Source organism: Oncorhynchus mykiss, chromosome 27 (assembly GCF_057628025.1).
Source record: "Oncorhynchus mykiss isolate SJ-2025 chromosome 27, ASM5762802v1, whole genome shotgun sequence".
Lineage (NCBI taxonomy): Eukaryota > Metazoa > Chordata > Actinopteri > Salmoniformes > Salmonidae > Oncorhynchus > Oncorhynchus mykiss.
This window is the reverse complement of record NC_143048.1, coordinates 28,122,571-28,142,967: the sequence shown is the minus strand read 5'-3', so window position 1 is coordinate 28,142,967 and position 20,397 is coordinate 28,122,571. Positions and strand designations below refer to the sequence as shown.

The 20,397-nt window shown below is 44.2% G+C and overlaps 1 protein-coding gene across 3 annotated transcripts in view; it reads left to right on the top strand.

Annotated features, from left to right (window-relative positions):
• Positions 1–20,397, top strand: part of LOC110507882 (seizure protein 6 homolog) — a 128,746-nt gene that overhangs the window by 81,963 nt on the left and 26,386 nt on the right. For all 3 annotated transcript variants that reach the window (XM_090223804.1, XM_090223803.1, XM_090223802.1), the window contains exon 4: positions 8,870–9,062. In XM_090223804.1, the coding sequence (XP_090079930.1) occupies positions 8,870–9,062 (193 nt within the window). The remainder of the gene's footprint in view (positions 1–8,869; positions 9,063–20,397) is intronic.

Here is a 20,397-nt window from a genome sequence, read left to right as displayed (position 1 = left end):
CCATCAGAATGTTAAACAGCCATGACTAACATTGAGTGGCTGCTGCCAACATACTGACTCAATCTCTAGCCACTTTAATAATAAAATATTGGATGTAATAAATGTTTCACTAGTCACTTTAAACAATGCACCTTTATACAATGTTTACATACCCTACAATACTCATCTCATATGTATATGCTGTGCTCTATACCATCCACTGCACCCTCCTATGCCGTTCGGCCATCGCTCATCCATATATTTATGTGTACGTATTCTTATTCATTCCTTTACACTTGTGTGAATAAGGTAGTTGTTGTGAAATTGTCAGATTACTAGTTAGATATTACTGCATTGTCGGAACTAGAAGCACAAGCATTTTGCTACACTCACATTAACATCTGCTAACCATGTGTATGTGGCCAATAAAAATGGATTTGATTTGACCTGCAACATGTTAATAGCATAGTGGCTCCCTCCCTGACTGAACCCTGATAGAGTTCAGGCTGTAGCCCACAGGGCTTTAGCTGTGCTTAGCCAGTCTCACTGACTCCCAGTACACTAAAGCACACGGCTCAGACCTTTTACTGAATCAATACCCTGGCCCATTCCACTCTGATCTCCTGATAGATAGTCCACAACTCAATCATAACTAGGCAGCTGGAGGCAAGTGAAAACAAGGGCCTGTTGATGACCTGTCCTCATCTGTGGGAGAGAGTGCTCTCGCACATTGGCTAACCGGGCTGTCTGCATTGTGTCCAACCCACCACCCGCCAACCCCCTCTTCTACGCTACTGCTACTCTCTGTTCATCATCTATGCAAAGTCACTTAACCATATCTACATATACATTCTACCTTAATCAGCCTGACTAACCGGTGTCTGTATGTAGCCTCGCTACTATTATAGCATCGCTATAAGCCTGTCTTTTTACTGTTGTTTTATGTCTTTAGCTACCTATTGTGCACCTAATACATTTTTGCACCATTGGTTAGAGCCTGTAAGTAAGCATTTCACTCCTAAGGTTGTATTCGGCGCACGTGACAAATAAACTTTGATTTGATTTGAGTGAAACCAACTTCATATAGCAACCCAGAAGAAAGGCACACGGACACCCACACTTCAGTTTGACTTAGTTTTTATCTGCAGTAAAATATATAAAACAGTGATGACCGGCATTGACAGGAAGATCACACTCACACGTTCACTACTCTCAGAATATCTCTCTCTGACTGAAGAGCAGACAGACCAACTTTCCAAATAGGGGAGAAGCACTTAAAACCCACTAGTTGTTCTTTCAAGGAAAATAATAGAAAAATGTTACGTCTGAAGACCTCTCATATTGCCAACCTTATTACAATGGCATCAAATATTTACATGACAACACATAATGAAAGGACACTTTATTTATATCACACCTTTTTTTTTAAGTGAATGGTTTCACCCACTACTCTGCCCGTGAACTGTGGTGTTATTTGATATCTACATTGCACGCAGTGCGAGCGAGGTTGAAGGAAACTCTACATTTTCGCTTTGTCACAAGAGCAGTATCTTCAGCAATGAGAGCTCACCAGTAATATGTAGTATACATTAACCTAGTAGCATGTGTGTATCAAACTTGTATCTATATCTCTGAAATAAGATAACTTTGCACTCCCAAATGGCTCTGATGTTTCAGCTCAGGCAGAAGAAGCTGTCAAACAGCTACCTCCACATCCTATAAAATGTAATTTTATAGCCTCTTCTCTCCGATCCTCTCTCCTCCTTCACAATCACCAGCTCTCTCTGTACCAGGCCTCTCCTCTCCTCTCCTCTCCTCTCCTCTCCTCTCCTCTCCTCTCCTCTCCTCTCCTCTCCTCTCCTCACCTCACCTCACCTCACCTCACCTCTCCTCTCTCTGGACCAGGCCTCTCCTCTCCTCTCTTCTCCTCTCCTCTCCTATCTCTGGACCAGGCCTCTCCTCCTCTCTCCCCACCCCCTCCTCTCTCTGGACCAGACCTCTTCTCCTCTCTCCCCTCCCCTCCTCTCTCTGGACCAGTCCTTTCCTCTCCTCTCTACTGTCTGGACCAGACCTCTCCTCCTCTCTCCTCTCCCCTCCTCTCTATGGACCAGACCTCTCCTCCTCTCTCCTCTCCCCTCCTCTCTCTGGACCAGACCTCTCCTCCTCTCTCCCCTCCTCTCTCTGGACCAGACCTCTCCTCCTCTCTCCCCTCCCCTCCTCTCTCTGGACCAGACCTCTCCTCTTCTCTCCTCTCCCCTCCTCTCTCTGGACCAGGCCTCTCCTCCTCTCTCCTCTCCCCTCCTCTCTCTGGACCAGACCTCTCCTCCTCTCTCCCCTCCCCTCCTCTCTCTGGACCAGACCTTTCCTCTCCTCTCTTCTCTCTGGACCAGACCTCTCCTCCTCTCTCCCCTCCCCTCCTCTCTCTGGACCAGACCTTTCCTCTCCTCTCTTCTCTCTGGACCAGGCCTCTCCTCCTCTCTCCCCTCCCCTCCTCTCTCTGGACCAGAACACTCCTCTTCTCTCCTCTCCCCTCCTCTCTCTGGACCAGGCCTCTCCTCCTCTCTCGTCTCCCCTCCTCTCTCTGGATCAGGCCCTTGTGTTTTTCTTTCCTCACAGTGAATGTTGTCCTGTTGTCAGTTGCACTGATGCCTGTTAGGAACCATGCAGGGGCCATGGAGGAGCTGGGAGAAGCGCAATTAGCATGTTCCACATGGGCTCTGTGAACACAGCACTGGGGGAAAGAGAAGCAAGGAGATGCACTTAGTGGCAGTGAGAGAGCACAGCTCTCTCTAATCTCACTGTACTTGTTTGTCTTGTCAGCACTACTGAGCACCGGTACTGTGCACCACCTGGGTGACAGTGTAAATAACTTGCCATGACAACGACGACTGTTGTTTTCTCACAGCTCTTCCCTCACTGAGTCAAGAGAGGGTTGAACACCACAATCTGGAGTCTGTTTCAGCCCAACGGCATCCCAGCACTAGGGCTCCCGAGTGGCGCAGCGGTCTAAGGCACTGAATTTCATTGGTTTGATTCCAGGCTGTATCACAGCAGGTTGTGATTGGGAGTCCCATAGGGCGGCGCACAATTGTCCCAGCGTTGTCCGGGTTAGGGTTTGGCCGGGGTAGGCCAAATTAAAAAGTCTCCGGGACACCAGGTTTGTGAACTTGAGCTTTCTGGCTAAGACAACAAAGGTCTTTACAAGACCGTAATGTCCTCTGACTGGTTATTTTCAGTGTTATTCATTTCTATCCCTAACACTGAACTCAGCGGGACAAGTGGCAGGAATGGCAGCCATGTTAGTTCACATCCTGAGTTTCCTCTCCTTTCGTGATGTGCACCTGCTGTCTCCAGGCAGACACTGACAGGATCAGGCAGTAGATGAGACTGCTGACCTCTATCTGGGAAAGCTCCCACATGGTGACCCTCACAACACCACAGCCACTCTCTGGAAGTGGCTACAGTCACACCTGCTGCCACACAGGCAAATCTCCAGTGCCATGGCTGATAGTCAGAGAGTCATAGAGGGAGTGTGAAAGGAAAGAAAGAAGAGAGGGAGGGAAAGTCCATTACTCATCTCTCCTTCTGCCTTGTACTCGGTTTGCCTCTTTTGTACCTTGCTATTGTTGGGAGAGGATTTGAAGTTCACCAATGTGGCGGTGGCAGGGTTTTTAGATGTGGAGAGTGCAGCACTTTAGAATCCTTTCTGGTGGGGTTTTTAAAGATGCATTTTGTCCTGGTCAAGGTGGGTCAGCTACACTATCAGCTATCAGCAGCCTGCTCATCTGTCTTGGATTCAGTCTGCTGTAAGGCTGTAGGCTGGAAGACAGCTCCCCTTACTCTCCTCTCCCTACCCCTCCCACATCACCTTGTTGTAAACTTCACAGACCATTTTATGAGAGGAAATAACAAGGAATGGACAGAGATTCGAGGAATTAAGAGATCAGAAAGGGTTTCAAGAGGTCTTCTGAGATTTAGAGACAGAACAAGGAGGACAGAGAGAAAGAAAGCAAAGAATGGAGGGAGAGAGAGAGATGGAGAATTGTATGAATGAGAATCGGATAGAAAAGTTCCAGAGTGTTTCAGTTGGAAGACTAACAGGATCATTATAACACAATGTTAATAAACATTATGCAGGCTCCTCCTCTTAGGAGTTGTTATATTGTTCAATCAGTGTTAATGTTAATAAACATTATGCAGGCTCCTCCTCTTAGGAGTTGTTATATTGTTCAATCAGTGTTAATGTTAATAAACATTATGCAGGCTCCTCCTCTTAGGAGTTGTTATATTGTTCAATCAGTGTTAATGTTAATAAACATTATGCAGGCTCCTCCTCTTAGGAGTTGTTATATTGTTCAATCAGTGTTAATGTTAATAAACATTATGCAGGCTCCTCCTCTTAGGAGTTGTTATATTGTTCAATCAGTGTTAATGTTAATAAACATTATGTAGGCTCCTCCTCTTAGGAGTTGTTATATTGTTCAATCAGTGTTAATGTTAATAAACATTATGTAGGCTCCTCCTCTTAGGAGTTGTTATATTGTTCAATCAGTGTTAATGTTAATAAACATTATGCAGGCTCCTCCTCTTAGGAGTTGTTATATTGTTCAATCAGTGTTAATGTTAATAAACATTATGCAGGCTCCTCCTCTTAGGAGTTGTTATATTGTTCAATCAGTGTTAATGTTAATTCAGCTCATCTAGACAATGAGATTTAGAATCAGCAGCTATTAACCTCAGTAAAACAGGTCAGAAATGAGAATGGACAGATAATGTTTTTCTGATGCTCTACTCAATTCAATTCAATTCAAGGGGCTTTATTGGCATGGGAAACATATATTAACATTGCCAAAGCAAGTGAGGTAGATAATATACAAAAGTGAAATAAACAATAAAAATGAACAGTAAACATTACACTCACAGAAGTTCCAAAAGAATAAAGACATTACGAATATAATTTGATGTATATACAGTGTTGTAAAGATGTACAAATGGTTACTCTCTACCCTCTAAATAATAGTGTAGAGGAGATGCAGCTTTAGCACTACTTACACTTTATACAACTGGATCCTTGACTTCCTGACGGGCAGCCCCCACGTGGTAAGGATAGGCAACAACCCGTCTGCCACGCTTATCCTCAACACTGGGGCCCCTCAGGGGTGTGTACTTAGTCCCCTCCTGTACTCCCTTCTGTACTCCCAAACATGACTCCAACACCATCATTAAGTTTGCTGACGATACAACAGTGGTAGGTAGGCCTGATCACTAACAACGCAACGACAAGACAGCCTATAGGGAGGAGGTCAGAGAACTGGCTGTGTGGTGCCAGGACAACAACCTCTCCCTCAATGTGAGGAAGACAAAGGAGCTGATCGTGGACTACAGGAAAAGGAGGGCCGAACAGGCCCCCACAAACATCGACCCGGCTGAAGTGGAGCCAGTCGAGTTTCAAGTTCCTTGGTGTCCACATCACCAACGATCTGTCATGGTCCAAACACACCAAGACCGTCGTGAAGAGGGCACGACAAAACCTTTTCCCCCTCAGGAGACTGAAAAGTTTTGGCATGGTTCCCCAGATCCTCAAAAGGTTCTACAGCTGCACCATCGAGAACATCCTGACCGGTTGCATCACCGACTGGTATGGCAACTGCTCGGACTCTGACCGTAAGGCGCTACAGAGGGTAGTGCGTACGGCCCAGTACACCACTGGGGCCAAGCTTCCTGCCATCCAGGGCCTATATACTAATCAGGTGTTAGAGGAAAGCCCATAAAATTGTCTGAGACTCCAGTCACCCAAGTCATAAACTGTTTTCTCTGCTTCAGTATGGGAAGCGGTACCGGAGAGCCTAGTCTAGGACCAAAAGGCTCCTTAACAACTTCTACCCCCAAGCCATAAGACTGCTGAACAATTAATCAAATGGCCATTGGACTATTACATTGACCCCCCCCCCCCCGCCCCCCCCATTTATTTTGTACACTGCTGCTACTCGCTGCTGCTACTTTATCTATGCATAGTCACTTCACCCCTACCTACATGTACAAATGACCTCTAGCCTCTTAACCCGATCTGTGGGATCGGAAAGGCAAGCTGATGGGATACATTCAGTATGTTTTTAGCATGTTCTACAAGTGTTGAGCATGGACTTGAGTCTTTCGAGGCCAATGGATTTTTTCTCTACATTTTATCTTTTGTCCTCAGTACATAGTTTTGGTGCCTGCTGTCCAGTTTGGTTCCACATACTGTAATCTCTTCTCTCTGTAGACAACTACTCAGCTCTTCACCTTCAGCTGACCTTGGCTCAGCAGGAACAACCTCCACAGATCTGCATTCAACTGGCCCCTCAAGCCAGGATTACTCAGGTGTTCAAGTAGAAACAGACTTTCAGGAAGAAAGACTCAGCTCAGGGTGACACAGTCCAATTTCCTCCGGAAGAACTTAACTAGTTTTACTGCTTCTCTCTTACCATTCAGTGGCCTCAGGTCTCATGTAATAGCAGCTTTTGTTTGTGCCTGACTTGCCAGAACCTTTCAAGGACAGGCATATCAATGCACACAGGAAACCACACAAAGTCTCCCTTTTCAGTGTGTGTGCCACGATTTGTACCTGTGTGATCTACACAAATTTGTGTTTTTTTGTGTATGGTATTATGTGTGTTATATATGGTATGTAAATTGTCTATCAGTGTGTTTTGTGTCTGCAGTGTCAGCCCAGGTGTCACTGTGTCAGGTGGCCCAGACAGACAGACCTCTCAGCCTCCCTCAGTATGGGGCCCTCACTGTGGGGGCCAGGGGACGACTGTCTCTTTATCTCTCCTCTCCTCCTCATGGCCCAGTTCTCCTGTCTGGAACAGATGTTAGTGCTGGTGCTCTATCCCTTCCCTACCCCCAACTGAATCATTCTCTATAATTAGCTAGCAGCCCTCATACTGTAGTACCCTCACAGACACTCACACAACGTACACCTAATTAGTGGAGATTTCTCCTTTATTCTCTCTCTTTTATGTTTCCCTCCTCCCCCTATTCCTTCATACCTCTGTAGAGGTAGAAGGGAAATCTCTGGAGAGGAGGACTGGTTTGCTGCAGGGAGAGATACAGAAAGCTCACTGTCGACTGCATACGTCTCCTCCCCCACACGCGCTCCAAAATATGTTGTTTATTTTATGAGGAAGTGTCACATGAATGATTTAGTTTTCATGTGTTGCTTTTACATAGTTAGCAGCACAGTCCGTTTTGATTGGGACGTATTTTATTATTCTGGCGGAGGAGCTGAATTCATATTGTAGTAATTCCCCTTGAAGGGATTATGATGCTTTTAACCTTAATGTGCTGATGACCTCCTGTTTGCATATTAACGAAACAAACCACGTCCGTATCGTCAGACAGACGTGTGTTGATCCAGGATTAGATCAGTGTGAGGTAGACAGTCGGGACTAATGCCAACACAAATTGGATTATCCCAACAGTTTTCTAGAAGTATTTCATTGTCATGGGGATTTCAGTATAATAATGTGATTAGGTCGTATTGCCCTTTGTTGAATGGGACTATTATCCAATGCTTTAGCTATGAGTTCATTCATTCATAACACTACATTAACTTGTTGTTGTGCATTATGTATGTCTTTAAGTTGACAGCTGTTGCTAGGGTAGCACTGTCCTCATATGTCACACCCTGACCTTAGTATTCTTTGTTTTCCTTGTTCTTTTGGTTAGGTCAGGGTGTGACATGAGTGATGTATGTGTTTTGTCTTGTCTAGGGGTTTTGTATGTTTATGGGGCTGTTTCCTTTCTAGGTGAATTGTATGTCTATGGTTGCCTAGATTGGTTCTCAATTAGAGGCAGCTGTCTATCGTTGTCTCTGATTGGGAACCATATTTAGGCAGCCATATTCTGTGGGTACTTTGTGGTTGATTATCTATGTCTATGTTAGTTGCTTGTGTCAGCACAATTTTCATGTTACAGCTTCACATTCGTTTGATTGTTTTGGTTCAGTTTACTTCATGTTCTTTCTTCAATAAAGAAGAATGTATACTAACCACGCTGCGTTTTGGTCCTCACCTTCTACTCCATACGACGAACGTGACATCATAAGAGCATAATCACAGAAGCTTTATATAGTTACATCATAAGAGCATAATCACAGAAGCTTTATATAGTTACGTGTTTAGTAAACATATGTCAGATGAATACTCATCCTTTCGTGCGCACTTAGAGGCCCCACAGAGTGCCCCTTGCACCCACAGAGTGCCCCTTGCACCCACACAGTGCACCTCTCACCTCTAACCCTTTCTCTTTTATGTGGTCTCTCATTCACATCAGGGCAGTTTGGTGTTTTCTGTTCTTCTGTTTTTCATTTTTCTCATCCTTCTATCTGACATGTCTATTGCCCCTGTGGTACAGAGCTTTCACAGGTCAGGCCTGGAACCATCTTCTCTGTCCACACGTTCTCCAATCATACACTGGAAATCCAGCTGATGGATTCTGCCCTACATGTTCATTATCTGTTATTTAATGTTTCCATCCACACTTTCTCTGAGGTGGACTGCCTGAAATAATGACTTTTTTCCCTTCCTGGGGGGAGGTACTGTAGTTGATATGATTTCATATGGAGTGACATGGAGGCATATCTCTTAAGTGTTTTTATATGAGAGTAAACTCAGTGAAGTGACATTGAGACATATCTCTGGGTTTTAGATGAGAATAAACTCTGCAGAGTGACATGGAGGCATATCTCTTAGGTGACATCGTACGATGGTAAAAGCTCAGTGAAGGAGGCAGGCGGCTTCATCTCAACACATTTCTCTGTCACCCTGTTTACAAGTCTATGTACCTGTATGTATTGATGTGTGTCCTTTACTGAACTGGTCTCCTCTGTGTGTGTTTGTCCATGCAGGTGATGAACGTGAGCCTGTGGGAGGGGGAGCGGGTGACGTTTGAGGACCTGGGGGGCGGGGAGCCCTCTGTTCTGGCCAACGAGTCTATCCTGTTGAAGGGCCTGGTGGTACGCAGCTGGAGCAACCACATCACCATCCAATTCCACAGCCAGAGACAGACCCAGCCTGGGTCCTTCCTGCTCAGATACCAAGGTAAGACCCGAGGGCAACCAAACACCCCAGCACTAGCACAGTCACCAACCAAACACCACAGCACTAGCACAGCCACCAACCAAACACCACAGCACTAGCACAGCCACCAACCAAACAACACAGCACATCGACCTAATCAAATACTGCACAACATCTAACCAAGTTTCAGAATGTGAGTTGCAACCCATATGAAGTGATCATATAGACAGGGCCTGAGAGGTTGAACTCTCCTCTCCTCTCCTCTCCTCTCCTCTCCTCTCCTCTCCTCTCCTGTACTCCATTAGCCTCCTCCATTAGCCTCCTCCAGTACACTGGTGCTCACCCTCCCATTATATCTTGTCAACATATTGTGCTCATGTTAGCCACAAAATGACAACAGCTGTCAATTGGCAGCATAATCAGGTGGAGAAATTGCTGTGATGATGCTCTTCTAATTGTCATTTACCAGAGATTGCAGAAGGAGACTGCATGCAGTTATGAGCCGTGTTGCTTAGACATGGTGGTAAAATAGAAAAGCTACAAATATTTTTTTCCAGATTCTTTCGTTTTTGTGAGCTAATGAACTGTGGCAGGTTTGCAAATGGGGTAGTTCCATTCTGAACAATGCCTAGATTACAGGTTGAATAAGAATTGCATTTCCCACTCACCCATCCCTCTCTGAATCATGCTATGACCCCCCTCTCGCTCGCTCTCTCCCTCTCTCTCTCCTTTGTAAGGTGTGTGGGTGGTGTTCACCACCCAGTGAGGGGGACCTTCAGGGCTTTCTGTGGCAGGCTTCTGCTGCTCTATTAAATAACATGGCAATCATACGGCAGGGCACGGAACAGCACCACTGATAATAACTTTCCGCTTCTTTACAAAACTTCCAATTACCTCACACAGTGGCGTGTGTGTGTGTGTGTCCCCGCTCCACCTGTTTGATATTCTCTGAGCAGCGCGTCATGCTGATCTGTGCTGGCAATGAGGGTGGCCTATAACTTTGATTATATTTTCCCCTGTCTCTGACGTACAGTATGGTGCATTCTGTAGCGGACAGCAACAGTGGAAATAAATAACCTAGGGGAGAGTAGTTTGACGAAATCTGGCATGTTCATAGACGGAATCTCTCTTTCTTTTGTTTTTTCTCTATCTCCCTCTCTCTCTCTTTCTCTCTCTCCCTCCCTCCCTCCGTCTCTCTAGCAATGTTAATAACTGTTAATAAAAAAAATATGGTTCTGGGGGCATGCTGAATAATTTGCATATCTATTGGTCACCTTAATCACAAGTGCATTAAATCTCAATGAAACACTGCCTGGAAACAAATTGAGATCCCATTAGGATACATCACATTTAAGTTATGAATCCAGCAATCAACGAGTCAGCCATCTTTCTGCATACCTGTGGCAGAACAAGAGTTATCCTACTACACCAAGACAGTGCTTGGTTAGAGGAATTGTTTGCTCAAAATACATATATTAATGATTTCCCACATACTTTGGCCGTTTCAGTTTTTTTTATTTTGGTATAGGCTACCTATAGGCAACCTGTACAAACTCTGTGCGTGAAGCATTGCTCTTCTGATTACTTTGGAGTCACTTTGAGGACATCTTCATGCTTTTAAGGGCTTCCTACAATGTTCCCTTTTGGCTTCCATACATTTCTGGTCCAAGGACGCAAAAATCATCAATCTGGTATCTTCTGCTCTTTTGATGTGTTCAGAAAGATCTGTAATTGTATATTTTAACACCAAAACATTGATGTCTATGTTAATAAAAATGTTATCTCAAAGTAAGCTAAGAGTCTGATTGTCTACCAGGTGACATAAGCTGGAGATGGAGGGCGGTAACATTTTAATTTATACCCCATGACAGTTTTACGTGTATTGAGATGATTGCTCTGATGTTACAATCTTTTTGCTCTGCAAGATCACCTTGTCCCGTAATGAGGTGTGGAGAATGTGATCAGACAAGCAGTGAGCAGGAGACTGATTTGTTTTAAAGATGGACGCCGGGCAATCGGAAAGTGTCTGTCATTAAATCCTGCATAATCATCTCCTCTGGCTGAGGTGGCCGGTAATGAAATCAACACTGTCTTCATAGATTATTCCTGGGCGCAGATTGATCAAACAGTGAATTTGAGGGAACTAAAGAGCAAATTGTGTTGATCATTGCGGGTGATATAAACATTTGCTCAGTATTTATGAAGCAAACATATATAAATGAGTTCTGTATTGGCATTTTACATTTAAATCGATAACCCTAGGAGAATTGGAATGCGTGCTCTCCTGCCTTGTCTTATCTATTTGTACCTTAAATACCTCTCTTACTCTCCCTCTCTTTCTTACTCGTGTCAGGTATATACAATCAGTGTTGGTGTGTTTCTCTTCATGTACAGAGCCAAGGATTTTTCTTTCTTTTTACTATTTTCTACATTGTAGAATAATAATGAAGACATCAAAACTATGCAATAACACACATGGAATCATGTAGTAACCAAAAAAGCCACCCTTTGCCTTGACAACAGCTTTGCACACTCTTGGCATTCTCTCAACCAGATTAACCAGGAATGCTTTTCAAACAGTCTTGAAGGAGTTTCCACATATTCTGAGCACTTATTGGCTGCTTTTTTATTTTTATTTTATTTTATTTCACCTTTATTTAACCAGGTAGGCCAGTTGAGAACAAGTTCTCATTTACAACTGCGACCTGGAAGCAAAGCTTTGCGACACAAACAACAACACAGAGTTACATATGGAATAAACAAACGTACAGTCAATAACACAATAGAAAAAAGTATATTTACAGTGTGTGCAAATGGCGTGAGGAGGTAAGGCAATAAATAGGCCATAGTACCAAAGTAATTACAATTTAGCAAATTAACACTGTAGTGATAGATGTGCAGATGATGATGTGCAAATAGAAATACTGGTGTGCAAAAAAGTAAATAAAAACAATATGGAGATGAGGTAGGTAGATTGGATGGGCTATTTACAGATGGGCTGTGTACAGCTGCAGCGATTGGTTAGCTGCTCAGATAGCTGATGCATGAAGTTATGGAGGGAATTATAAGTCTCCAACTTCAGCAATTTTTGCAATTCATTCCAGTCATTGGCAGCAGAGAACTGGAAGCAAAGGTGGCCAAAGTAGGTGTTGGCTTTGGGGATGACAAGTGAGATATACCTTCTGGGATGCGTGCTACGGGTGGGTGTTATCGTGACCAGTGAGCTGAGATAAGGCAGAGCTTTACCTAGCATAGACTTATAGATGACCTGGAGCCAGTGGGTCTGGTGACGAATATGTAGCGAGGGCAAGCTGACAAGAGCATACATGTCATGTATTGTCATGTTGTGTCTTTCTGTCCTTTCCTTTCACCCTGTCTCCCTCTGCTGGTCGTATTAGGTTACCTTTTCTCCCCCGCTTTCCCCCAGCTGTTCCTTGTCTCCTCCTGACTACCTCGTCACCCCGTTTCCCACCTGTTCCCTTTTTCCCTCTGATTAGTCCCCTATATCTCTCTCTGTTTTTGTTCCTGTCCTTGTCGGATTCTTGTTTGTTGTGTTTCATGCCTGAGCCAGACTATCGTCATGTTTGCTGTAACCTTGTCCTGTCCTGTCGGAATCTGCCGGTCTATCTGAGCCTACCTATGTTTGGTTATTAAAGAAGCTCTGTTTAAGTTAGTTCGCTTTTGGGTCCTCATTCACTCACCGTAACAATACAGGTCACAGTGGTGGGTGGTATATGAGGCTTTGGTGACAAAACGGATGGCATTGTGATAGACTGCATCCAGTTTTCTGAGTAGAGTGTTGGAGGCTATTTTGTAAATGACATCGCTGAAGTCGAGGATCGGTAGGATTGTCCGTTTTACGAGGGTATGTTTGGCGGCGTGAGTGAAGGAGGCTTTGTTGTGAATTAGGAAGCTGATTCTAGATTTAATTTTGGATTGGCAATGTTTAATATGAGTCTGGAAGGAGAGTTTACAGTCTAGCCAGACACCTAGGTATTTGTAGTTGTCCACATATTCTAAGTCAGAACCGTCCAGAGTAGTGATGCTAGTCGGGCGGGCGGGTGCGGACAGCGATCAGTTGAAAAGCATGAATTTAGTTTTACTGGCGTTTAAGAACAGTTGGAGGCTACGGAAGGAGTGTTGTATAGCAATGAAGGTAATTTGGAGGTTTGTTAACACAGTGTCAAAAGAAGGGCCAGATGTATACAGAATGGTGTCGTCTGAGTCGATAAGGGAATCACCCGCAGCAAGAGAGAATTCATTGATATATACAGAGAAAAGAGTCGGCTCGAGAATTGAACCCTGTGGTACCCCCATAGAGACTGCCAGAGGTCCAGACAACAAGCCCTCCGATTTGACACACTGAACTCTATCTGAGAAGTAGTTGGTGAACCAGGTGAGGCAGTCAATTGAGAAACCAAGGCTGTTGAGTCTGCCGATAAGAATACGGTGATTGACAGAGTCAAAAGCCTTGGCCAGGTCGATGAAGACGGCTGCACAGTACTGTCTTTTATCGATGGCGGTTATGATACCGTTTAGTACCTTAATATCATTTAGCGTGGCTGAGGTGCATCTGTGACCGGCTCGGAAACCGGATTGCACAGCGGAGAAGGTACGGTGGGATTCGAAATGGTCAGTGATCTGTTTATTAACTTGGCTTTTGAAGACTTTAGAAAGGCAGAGCAGGTTGGATATAGGTCTGTAACAGTTTGGGTCTAGAGTGTCACCCCCTTTGAAGAGGGGGATGACCCCGGCAGCTTTCCAATCTTTAGGGATCTCGGATGATACGAAAGACAGTTTGAACAGACTGGTAATAGGGGTTGCAACAATGGCGGGGGATAATTTTAGAAAGAGAGGATCCAGATTGTCTAGCCCAGCTGATTTGTACGGGTCCAGGTTTTGCAGCTCTTTCAGAACATCTGTTATCTGGATTTGGTTGAAGGAGAAGCTGGGAGGCTCGCGCAAGCAGCTGCGAGGGGTGTGGAGCTGTTGGCTGGGGTTGGGGTAGCCAGGAGGAGAGCATGGCCAGCTGTAGAGAAATGCTTATTGAAATTCTCGATTATCGTGGATTTATCGGTGGTGACAGTGTTTCCTAGCCTCAGTGCAGTGGGCAGCTGGGAGGAGGGCTCTTATTCTCCATGGACTTTACAGTGTCCCAGAACCTTTTGGAGTTAGAGATGTTCCTCCTCCTTCATGTTTCACATTGGGAACCACACATGCAGAGATCATCTGTTAAACCTACTACGTGTCTCACAAAGACACAGTGGTTGGAACTCATCAGACCAAAGGATAGATTTCCAGCGGTCTAATGTCCATTTCTCATATTTCTTGTCTCAAGCAAGTCTCTTCTTATTATTGGTGTCCTTTTGTAGTGGCGTCTTTGCATCAATTCGACCATGAAGGCCTGATTCACGCAGTCTCCTCTATGAACAGTTGAGATCTGTTTCTTGAACTCTGTGAAGCATTTATTTGGGCTGCAATTTCTGAGGCTGGTAATGCTAATGTACTTATCCTCTGCGGTAAAGGTAACTCTGGGTCTTCCTTTCCTGTGGCGGTCCTCATGAGAGACAGTTTCATCAGAGCGCTTGATGCTTTTTGTGACGGCACTTTTGCAACTACACTTTCAAAGTTCTTGAAATGTTTCTGATTGACTGACCATGTCTTAAAGTTATCAACATATATTTGGATTTCTTTAATAATTGTTTGGTTATTACATGATTCCATATGTGTTATTTCATAGTTTTCACTATTATTCTACAATGTAAAAAATATTTAAAAAATAAAGAAAAACTTGAATGAGAAGGTGTGTCCAAACTTTTGACTGGTACTGATAATTTGCTCTACTTCATCATACAGAACAGTATGTTAGTCATCTAGTGTAGCAGGCCAGTTCTGAGAGTCTATTTCTGGCACAGTGTACTGTAGCTCTATTGGCATGGAAACACTGATGGTTATCAAAGCTTCAGCTACCATCTCCCATTTGGCCAGCAGTCATAAGAGCAGTAACTGCGTGCAGATAGATTTCAAGCAGCAGGTGGTAATATCATCGTCATCTATCAGTGAAGAGAGTCTTTATTTACCAGCTGCTCTGGGAGAAAGATCAATGAAACAAGAGCAAAACAAGAATCAAATGGAGGAAAACAATCTCCACACAGATTTTGGATAAAGTTGATCAGTGATCGTGATCAAGACCTTGTTCCAACACCTCCCCTTGGCAGCTGTTTAGTAACAACCTTTCACAGACTTGCGAGAGAATGTGATGCTCAGCACGAAACTTGCCAAAACACTTGTTTCCTTTCCTTGTCTCCTTTTCTTTATAACCATTATATGAGAGTATTGGGGCTTCATCATCATTATCATCAAGTGATTTGCCAGGTGGTTAGTAGAAGTTAGACACCTAAGAGAAGTAGAGAGATGAAGATGGAGGAGAGTGAGAATGAGAGACAGAAATAGGTAGAGGGATTGTGTGCATGAGCGAGTGCCATGCGTGTATACACAAGTTAGAGTAGAGGGCAGTCGACAGAAACATGTCCTTCCCCAGGCTCCCCTCACCCTTGGTGACGTCTCACTACTGACAGCCACATCTGTCTGTGTCGTCCCCTCGTCTCAGAACTCCACAGGCTGCCCCCTGGGGTACCACTCCAGCTCCATATCACTCTCTGTCTCTCACACACTTGTTTATCAGCCCCTCCATCGCTTCCCTACTGAGACAGTGCCTCTGATGGTGCAGAGACTGGGCCAGATCAGGGCCAACCCCAGAACCATCCACACACATACTACATATGCAGTGCATTCGGAAAATATTCAGACCCCTTGACTTTTTCCCCCTCATCAACCTACACACAATATCCCATAATGACAAAGAAAAAACGTTTTTAGAATTTTTGAAAATGTATTAAAAAGAAAATCTGAAACATCACTTTTATTCAGTACTTTGTTGAAGCACCTTTGGCAGTGATTACAGCCTCAAGTCTTGGGTATGACGCTACAAGCTTGGCACACCTATATTTGGGGAGTTTCTCCCATTCTTCTCTGCAGATGCTCTCAAGCTCTGTCAGGTTGGATGGGGAGCGTTGCTGCACAGCTATTTTCAGGTCTCTCCAGAGATGTTCAATTGGGTTCAAGTCCGGGCTCTGGCTGGGCCACTCAAGGACATTCAAAGACTTGTCCTGAAGCCACTCCTGCGTTGTCTTGGCTGTGTGCTTAGGGTTGTTGTCCTGTTGGAAGGTGAACCTTCGCCCCAGTCTGAGGTCCTGAGTGCTCTGGATCAGGTTTTCATTAAAGATCTATCTGTACTTTGCTCCATTCATCTTTCCCTCAATCCCGACTAGTCTCCCAGTCCCTACCTCTGAAAGACATCCCCATAGCATGATGCTGCCACCACCATGCTTCACCGTAGGGATGGTGCCAGGTTTCCTCCAGACGTGACGCTTGACATTGAGGCAAAAGAGTTCAATCTTGGCTTCATCAGACCAGAGAGTCCTTTAGGTGCCTTTTGGCAAGTTCCAAGCGGGCTGTCATGTGTCTTTTACTGAGGAGTGGCTTCTGTAAAGTTAGAAAATGTGGAAAAGGGGAAGAGGTCTAAATACTTTCTGAATGCTCTGTACAGTGTATGGATTTAGCATTAAATAACACACATCTAATTTTCTGATTGAAAATGAATGTGACTGTAGCCCAGGCAGATCAGATCAGTATTACCAGTATAGCTTGTGTGATTTAATGTGGAAAACAATATTTGTTTCACCCTTCACTCTCCCAAACATCACATTCCCCCTGTGTTTCTTAGTCTCTTGCCAAATACTGCTGTTAGTCTGCCTGCCTGACATTAGGTCTCTGCTGCCTCTCCTTTCAACAAATACATCTAAATTATTCCACAGATGAAATATGGATAAGGGCGGAGTGCTTGCCAAAACGGTCAATAGTGACTTAACTCAGCTTAGAAATGTATGCCCAATTTCAGCGATACAGCGGTTATAGTTTTGACACGCCCTCTAAGGGCATGTAAGATTAGACGACACGGTTTTCATAAATACTGTAATAAGTTTGAACCCGCTATCTCTGCTAACAGATCAATGTAAAAAAAAAAACACTGTAATTCAGAACAAACCATGAAGCTTCCAACAATTGACAAGATGCTCACAGCAATCTTCTATAGAAAATGTGGGTCCTGAGACAAACCAGTTGAGAACCTCTCTAGAAGATTAAAGGTTAAAAATGGACCCTTTTCAGTAAGTACAAGGCCTTCAGGCCCAGACTCCATTGCTATTGAACCCTGAATAGCAGTGGCGATGCAGAACCATAATGATTGTGTTGATGATTACTTGTGGTGTAGTAGGGAAACCATTGTAGTGTATATGATTAGAACTGTAAAGTATTGTATGAACAGGAGAGCATTTTAGATTGACATGAGTCAGTAGCAGACACAGTAGTGTGGCTGATGTGTGAGTGGTGACAGAGAGAGCAGTGGGATTGAATTGGAGTGTGTCTCTGTCAAACTCCTTTGTCCCTTGTGGCCGTCTTCAGACACACTTCACATCACAGCCACCGTTAGACAAGTGTGATTTAATGTGCAGTACGTTAGACAAGCGTCCCCCGACACCCTGTCAGACAAACATGTCAGAAATGCTGCCACTGAATGACGCAAGATTAAGACCCACTGACCCTCAACACTACTCCTCATCCTCCTCCTCCTCTTCTGATCTGTGTACTCTTGTCTAGTCGGCCTCCTCCTCTCCTCTCCTCTCCCCTCCCCTCCCTCCCTCCCTCCCTCCCTTCCTCCCTCCCTCCCTCCCTCCCTCCCTCCCTCCCTCCCTCCCTCCCTCCCTCCCTCCCTCCCTCCCTCCTCTCCCTCCCTCCCTCCCTCCCTCCCTCCCTCCCTCCCTCCCTCCCTCCCTCTCACACACTCTCTCTCTCTCTCTCTCTCTCACTCTCACTCTCACTCCCTCTCTTTCTCGTTCTCTCTCTCTCTCTCTCTCTCTCTCTCTCTCTTCCTCTACTTTTCCACTGTCTGGTAACCTACCAGTCTGGTTAATAATCATTCTCTTGTAGAAAGAACCCCATGTTTCACTTAATCCTTTTTTAATGAAAACCATTAAAGTGGTGGCAAATTGATTTCAAACTTCCACTGATATAATGATCTTTTTAAAATTCACTTTGTCCTCGCCCAGTTAACAGTGATCCATCTCCTTATTATTCAACTATTGTTGAGAAGTAATTACAGCCAGAGGATTTCATTTGAACTTAATTGTAGAACAGAATAGATTCTTACTAAATTCAGTTACCAACACATTAGTGTTTAATAAGAAGGGAAATGGCATGGAATGCAATGGTTGCAAACAGAATGAAGTACTTTAAAGAGCAGGTCAAGCATAAACAAGGCAAGGACTGATAAGAACCAAACCCTGCTTAACAGCAATAAACTGGGCTTGTCTGTGAATAAACAGCAGTGGAATTATGAATGAACTACCGTTAGGATTATTAAAGTCATTGTGTTTTGTAAGGTAAAGGTTAAAAAATGCACCAAATTCCAAAGTACTATCAAACGTCTAACTCTATAGCTCTAATGTGTAAGGTACCTATAAAATATAACAAAAAAATAAGCAAAAGAGTCACAGAGAAAAGTTCATGGGAATGTTTGTCATTGCAGTTCCCTATCAGGGTTGATTAACAGGCCATGTGCATCCTGATTCTGGTCTACATCTTTCCACAGCAGAGCAGAAGTGAAGACATTAACATGTCAGCCACGCATTATTATGCCTAGCATAATCACCACCCCACTCAGAGAGGTAGCATGACCGATTCGCCTCTACTGCCTTTCATGTGTTTGCATCCTAATGATTCTGTCCCCACAGATTAGTCTGTGATGATGGGATGTTTTAAGTCTGTTAGTGATAGTGAACCATCCAGGCCACCTCAGAATAACCCAAACCTACGGCTAATCATCCAGCTAAGCTTAAAATAAACGAAATTTAGGGCTAATTTGGTTACTTTTTCTGTGTAAGACTTTGGTAGATGCCCAGTGAGCGTGGAATAAACCTCAATCAAACCCCAACATTTCATAGAACCACACCATCCATGTGTCCAGTCAGTCCGTATTTCAGACATTCCAAGTGAACCTCCTGAAGTTTTGCTGTACTTGGGCCTTTCCCTCTCTCTCTTCGGGCCTTTTCTTTGTAGACCCCACATCACAATCTCATTAGCAAAGCCATATAAAAACTGAGGACCATGGGTTTTTAACTGCATTGGCAACCAATAGTCTATTCACTTTTAATGAAGTTATTATATTTGCTGGCAGTTAGCTCCTATAGCAGCTCCATGGTGCTCTGCTGTAGTGAGACATTTCATGGACTCATATTATTACACCATTCACCCGTTACCGAGAGAGCATCACAGCATGCTGTAAATTTAATGAAGCAAGAGCCTTTTATTGCCTTTGTGCTTTAGGCACCTGAGGTTTGAGTGGGAATAAGAGGTGTGTGGGTTGCTACTGTAGTATTTCCATGGGAACGTGGTAGACTTGTGTCTCTATGAAGTCTATGTTTCTCTGTTTTCATGTCTGAATGACAAACTAGGCTACATCCTGGAACCAAAACCCAACACCGAACTCAAACCGGCTGAGCGCGTGCACCATTGCGCGCAAGCGCCATCGTGTATTTTGTCCGCCCACACCAAACGCGATCACGACACGCACGTTAAAATATCAAAACAAACTCTGAACCAATTATATTAATTTGCGGACAGGTCAAAAAGCATTAAACATTTATGGAAATTTAGCTAGCTAGCTTGCACTTGCTCGTTAATTTGTCTTATTTAACTAGCTAATTTGTCCTGTTGTTATTTTACCTGAAATGCACAAGGTCCTCTACTCCGCCAATTAATCCACACATAAAAAGGTAAACGACTCCTTTCTAGTCATCTCTCCTCCTTCCAGGCTTTTTCTTCTCTTGACTTTATATTGCGATTGGCAACTTTCATAAATTAGTTGCATTACCGGCACTGACCTCGTTCGTCTTTCAGTCACCCAAGTGGATATAACCAATGAGGAGATGGCACGTGGGTACCTGCTTCTATAAACCAATGAGGAGATGGGAGAGGCAGGACTTTCAGCGCGATCTGCGTCAGAATAGAACTGACTTCTATTTTAGCCCTTGGCAACGCAGATGCTCATTGGCGCACACGTGGAGTGTGGGTGCAATAATTGAATAACATGTATGTCTACATTTATTTTGCAATGCTCGTGCATGCGATGCCAGCGGTGTAGTCAGCCTGTTAAACGTAAGAGTATGAAGCTATGAAATAAAAATAAAATGTATTTCTGTTGGTCCCTAAAACTTTCTGTCTGCTCTTAACATGAATT